Source organism: Leptinotarsa decemlineata, unplaced genomic scaffold (genome assembly GCF_025532065.1).
Source record: "Leptinotarsa decemlineata unplaced genomic scaffold, Ldec_3_MD MMD2_tig00000157_RagTag_RagTag, whole genome shotgun sequence".
Taxonomy (NCBI): Eukaryota; Metazoa; Arthropoda; class Insecta; order Coleoptera; family Chrysomelidae; genus Leptinotarsa; species Leptinotarsa decemlineata.
Window position 1 is genome coordinate 3,296,649 of NW_027412543.1, and position 6,072 is coordinate 3,302,720.

General features: G+C 34.6%; 1 protein-coding gene across 1 annotated transcript; it reads left to right on the forward strand.

The window, feature by feature from the left end:
• Positions 1–242: 242 nt before the first annotated feature.
• LOC141481365 (stromelysin-2-like) lies at positions 243–1,778 on the forward strand. Its single transcript, XM_074172757.1, has one exon. It carries the CDS (start codon positions 410–412, stop codon positions 1,223–1,225), a length of 816 nt encoding a protein of 271 aa, XP_074028858.1. The 5' UTR covers positions 243–409; the 3' UTR covers positions 1,226–1,778.
• The last annotated feature ends 4,294 nt before the right edge of the window (positions 1,779–6,072 follow it).

Sequence of the window (6,072 nt, forward strand, 5' to 3'; positions counted from 1 at the left end):
GATTTTGTTCAAATAAAAAACATTTGAATATTCACGTTTTCATTTTATTCCAAGTCGATGAAAATATATTAAACAGTTTCGCATATTCTCATTGTTAGCACGTATTATTGATAAAGTAGGAAATGTGATAAGCTACTGGACACCGTCGACACCAAGCACCAAAAATATGTTTGCCATCGAGATATACAGGGTGTCTCATCATTTAAAACATCACTTCACAATGTGTACAGAGTGTCTCAAAATTCATCAATAAAGAAAAACAAATATTGTTATCAATTAAGTTGCAGCTAAGTGCTTCATGTTTTTTCTGTAACCCCATGCTGGCGTCATTACCATCTCACCCACACATACTCACAACTACCATACATAAAAGTGAAAAAATGACTTTGGAATTCAGTATTGTTTCAAAATGTTGTGGTGGCCACTCATATTTTTTCCGTACCTCATTACTTGTGAAAATGTAACGAATAAAGAAGAAATGTTGCAGTATCTATTTCGATATGGTTACATCGAAAACAATAATTCTCTCACAGATTTTGAATCGACTATGATTAGTTTTCAAGAGAAATATAATCTTCCCATAGATGGTACATTGAATTCAGATACTCTGAGTTTGCTTCAAAGACCGAGATGTGTAATTGCTGAAAACGCTTTCACGATTCAAGGTAAATGGAACAAAACATTTATCAAATGGTCTTTCCCGCAAGCATCTGTCAAAATGAGGCTTGATGCTGAAAAAGCCTTCAGTTTATGGGAGAACATTTCTAATTTAAAATTCAAGTATGTTCGTTTGACGAATACCGAAAAACCTGATATAACTATATCAGTGGTGAAAAGAAGGCATTCATTCCGCCGAGACTGCATGGGTATTGGAATGTGTCAATCTGAATTTGATGGTCCCGGGAGAATTTTAGCTCATGCTTACCCACCTTCGAATGATGCATGTTCTGAAATTCATTTAGACAAGGACGAATCGTGGGATCTTGATGGAAACGAAGGTACAAATTTTCTCATGACCCTAACTCACGAAATTGGGCATGTACTTGGATTGGGGCATAGCAGCCAAGAAACTTCCATTATGTATCCTTGGTACCAACAAAAAACAATTCAATTAGGAATAGATGATGAAAATGCCATTGAATCTTTATATGGTCGACGTAATACCACCACAGTAAAAACAACTCAGCGTTCTACTTCAAGAAAAAAAAACTCCAACGACAAATAACCCCCAAATTATGAAAAAAACGTCAACGACAAATACTCCCCAAATAACGAAGAAAATATCAACGACAAACACTCTGCAAATAACGAAGAAAACATCCAACACCCTTGAGACTGAAATAAAAAACCTTTGCAATGTGAAAATCCCCGATTTTATGTTTTTGGCAAAAGCTCCAGAATTTCCAAATCACAGACTATATGTAGGTTACAACAAATATTTATGGAAGCTGGATTTGAATGAGATGTTGATACCTGCGAAACCAGAGAAAATTGCTGATTATATGAGTGAAAACGTTTCTGTTAACCAAATTTTCCAAAATTCAGCAGGCGACATAATTGCACTCGATAAAAATAAACGTAAATATTATGTGGCACTATTTCCTAGCCTAGAAATCAAAGAAAATCATCCAATTCGAGTTACATCCGATATAAATGTGATATTCCAAACTAATAGTGGAAAAGGTTACATACTGTATGACAATAAATCATACGTGGAAATTTTTGAAACGCCTAGTGTAATAACAACCAGAGGACGGATTTCCGATATATTTCCGGGAATTCCAGAAGACATAACAGGTGCTTTTCGATACATTACTGGACACATGTACTTTTTTAGAGAGAACACGTATTTTAAATACAACGAGTTCACAAGACGTATTGTTGAAGCAGGAAAATTCAATTGGAATATGTTTGGTGTTCCATGTCCTGCAGAAGGACTTTTACACCAGCTAAAAGAACTCCTGAAGAAAATTACATCTATTTATTATTAATATTTTACTTAATGTAATCAATAAATACTTATGTAATAGCTCGAAGTTTTTTCTATTTTACAACCATTACACCACCGAGCTTTTTATTGTTGTATCTTGGAGGCAGAGAGATTTTGAATGAAGGAAAAAACAAATATATTTTTATATGTTTTATCTATGAAGTATGTGATTGTATTCGTACAAATGAGGATTGTTGCGACAAGGATTGTTGAGCGACAAAAAAAGTAAATATTCTCTCATCTATTACATAAATCATACACTAGTTTTTGTTTATAATAAAATGAATATTCACGTAAAGCATTAGCATACAGACTATCTATAAATGAGGCCTGACAGAAACCTTCTATAATTTCTTCCAAAGTTAAATTAGTTTTCGGTAGAAACTACATTGACTTTGATAAACGTGGTAATATTACAACTGAAGGACTCGCATTCAAAGGAACTCCAGGGCTATATAATTTGATCTTTCTCGATGAACCTGAAGACTTCAATGAGGAGGATCAAGCCTCTCATAAACGTTTGTTGGAAGTAACACAATCCCACCTGAATGCCAGAGGATTCATGAAGGGAACTCAAAAATGGAAATGGTTTGGCATAATAAGACCTATGTTTCGAACTCTACAAACGAAAGCCATCGATACTCATCGTTGGATATATAATGACAAGCCCTTCGAGTATGTGTATTGGGATGATCCGAACGAGTTATGCGATAGATTAAAGCTGCTTATAGCTTCGAAAGATGCCGGAAATACGCCACATGACAATGAAATTATAGTTATATTAGATGAACTCAGAGAAGTCGACATGATTCAGTAATAAATCATACATAAATGACATGTATTTCATTTCAAAAATATAATGCGATAAATGATGCAGAATTAACGTGAAAATCGCATAAAAAAATGTCAAAAATTTGATGCGTTTAAATGTACAGTTTTGTCAAAGCAATCGCAACGAAAAAAACGTATTTTTCAAACCATAATTTTGTGCAAAAGCCCATATGATTTGCATTGTAACACGCTATGAAAAATAATGCAGAAACGACGCGAAAATCGTGTCAAAAAATGTCAAAAATTAGATTCGAAAAAAGCATTCATTTTGTCACCTTTATCGTATCGAAAAAATGACAAAAATTCAATGCGTGGAAACAAGCATTTTTTTCAACACTTTGATCACTTTGAAAAACACATATTACTAGAATCATATCGATGTGGGTCACATTTCCATCATGACTATCGACAAGTTCGGGCGTAGCTCCAATAGGAAGCGAAAGCATTCTACAACATCAGTAGTAGATAGTAGTGGAGGTTTGATACATACACCCGAAGGCAACATTGATTTTGATTATTTAAAATTGTGTAATGTGAAGAGACCTATAAATGCATCAGATGTGGTCAACAAAGAGTACATGGATGAAGTTGAGAAAAAAATTGATGTGACTATACGGAATCAAAGTGGTCGATATCGAAAACAAATGGCCCAAGTAAATGAAAATCTGGCAAAAATGCGAGAACAAATCGAACAATATCAACATCAAATAACTCAAGTTAATGATGAAGTAACAAAAATGAGTAATGACATTCAAAAAAAACAGGAGAATGTAAACAAACGATTCAACACTGAATTTCAAACACTCAATACCAATTTTGATCAAATGGTACAAACAAATATGGTACGCAATAACGAGGCGGTGGCGCGTTTCAAAAAATTCAATCAACAATATGTTAGTGATATTGAAAGTATTCGAGCAGATTTGCTGAAGAAAATAACAGAAATCACCGATTTGGTTCATTCGCACAACAAAACTTTGGAAATCAAACAAAACGACATGATGGAGCACTTTCAAGGTGATATTTCCAAACAAATTTCCAAAATGAATTCGGATATAGCGAAAGTACAATCTGATATCAAGGAAATCAACAAAATGTAGTTTTTCGCATCACCATAATAAAATAACAAGTTTGATGATCTCATCCATCAGTCTTCATATGGCTTCCAAAGACAAGATTCAACTTGTCCGTGAACTGCAGTTGGCTTCCAAAGACAAGATTCAACTTTGTCCGTGAACTGCATAAACCAATTAGAAAAAAATTTCCTCGACGTCGTACAATTATCAAAGGACTGGATGATCTGTGGCAGATGGACTTGTCTGAGATGGGATCTTACTCTCACCAAAATCGAAATTTCAAATTCATTCTCCCGTTTTCGATTTCAACGGTCGTGTCCAAGCGATAAAACAATCGATTGGACAATTTTTACAGCATCATTTATTTCCACAAATCCTCACACATTTTCTACCACGCCACCATCTCCCACGCTGACTACGTCACTTTCAAAGTTTTAATGTTTTATCACTATTATTATTATTTTTCGACCCACATTCCCCAGTTCAATATCATCTAACACAATTATTCGACCGATATTTGATTCCTCCATTCTGATTGGTTGACCGACACCACTCTGTAACACAATTTGAGTTTTAATGTTTTATCACTATTATTATTCGACCCACATTCTTCACATCAATTTCATCTAGCACCATCATTCTACTGATATTTGATTTCTCCATTCTGATTGGCTGACGACACCACTCTGTAACACAAGTTAGGCTGATTGTTCCACAAGGTTCGGTTCAGGAGTCTGAAAATTCGCAAAACGAACCTTCATACGACAAAGCGTGGAATTTAGTCATTAGTCAGATAACGAATGAAGGCACGTAAAACGGTCGAAAACGCACGCAAAACCGTCGCACGCAAAACTGTTGAATACTTCACTTTCCCCAATTTCGAACGTTAACTCCACAATACGACTCAGCATTATTTCTGCCAAATTTCGAGAGAGAAAGAGAGAATGGTTATGAGGGGTTCCAAACAACGTATTTCAAATATTGATTCACTCTGTATATATGCGCTTATATTTCGTAGAATTTTCAATACGATTTTCACCACACTATGGCAAAATTTCCATCATGTGTGGGCTATTATTTCTTCAAACTGAAACTCACTTTCCAAATGTAACTGATATATCAATCGCAAACGTGTTATGATTTCGATGTATTTTGAAGTAATAATATTTAATATTGAACGAATAGTCATGAAGAAAATTATTTGCATTGTATACCGAAAGCTTTGGACATCGAATGAATTCCTCAATACCTGTTGATGATCTTGACCTTCCCTAATATTTATAAACATTTATATTATGCTGAAGTTGTAACTTTGCCCCCGGTCACCGTACTACGACAAAATGCTTGATGTGCATTCATGCAACTGTATTTGAAGATAGTTTTATATTCCTATATATATTATAATCGTATCAATTTTGATGACTATGAACTTGGAATAACGAAAGATGGAATTGTGAATACTGTGTGTCAACTTTCGATGTGACCACGCCCTACTTGATAAATTCGTCCTGAATGTAGTTTTAGTTTCTGAAATTTATAATCGAGATAAAAGACCCAATATTATTCATGAGAATATTTATTGCTTTAAACCAAACACGATAACTCGATTCACCGAGTATTGTAAAGTGGTTTCACAACAAATGAAAACTTTGATATGAAAAAATCGAAAAAATAGGTCACACAGAAATAGCAAAATATTTACCTTCAACTTGTCAAAACCTGTAATCCGTGTCGTCATATCCAACTTTTTGATGCGACCACACCTCGTGTAAAATGAATTCGTCGTATTTACTGGAACTTTGACAGAAACCCCCCTCATAATGGACTAAGCCAACGCTCAACTTTCGATGTGGCCACACCCTGCGTGATAAACTCGTCCAGAATCTAAAAACCACAACACAAAATGAATTTCTGAAATTTATAATCAAGTACACATAACATGCATAATATTTTTCCGGAATAAATTCTAAAGGATATTTATAGCTGTAAAAGGACAAGTGATAACTCGAACAAGGTTGCCTGTCTACACCCGAGAATTTCGAAATTTAGGTTAAAACACTTTCGAGAAAATAATCACATGACATCTTTAGACCACGCCCACTTTTTATCTTTATAAAAATGATAGCGCGCTAGGGATGAGCTCATTGTGCTTTTACAGTATCTTCTGATAAGATC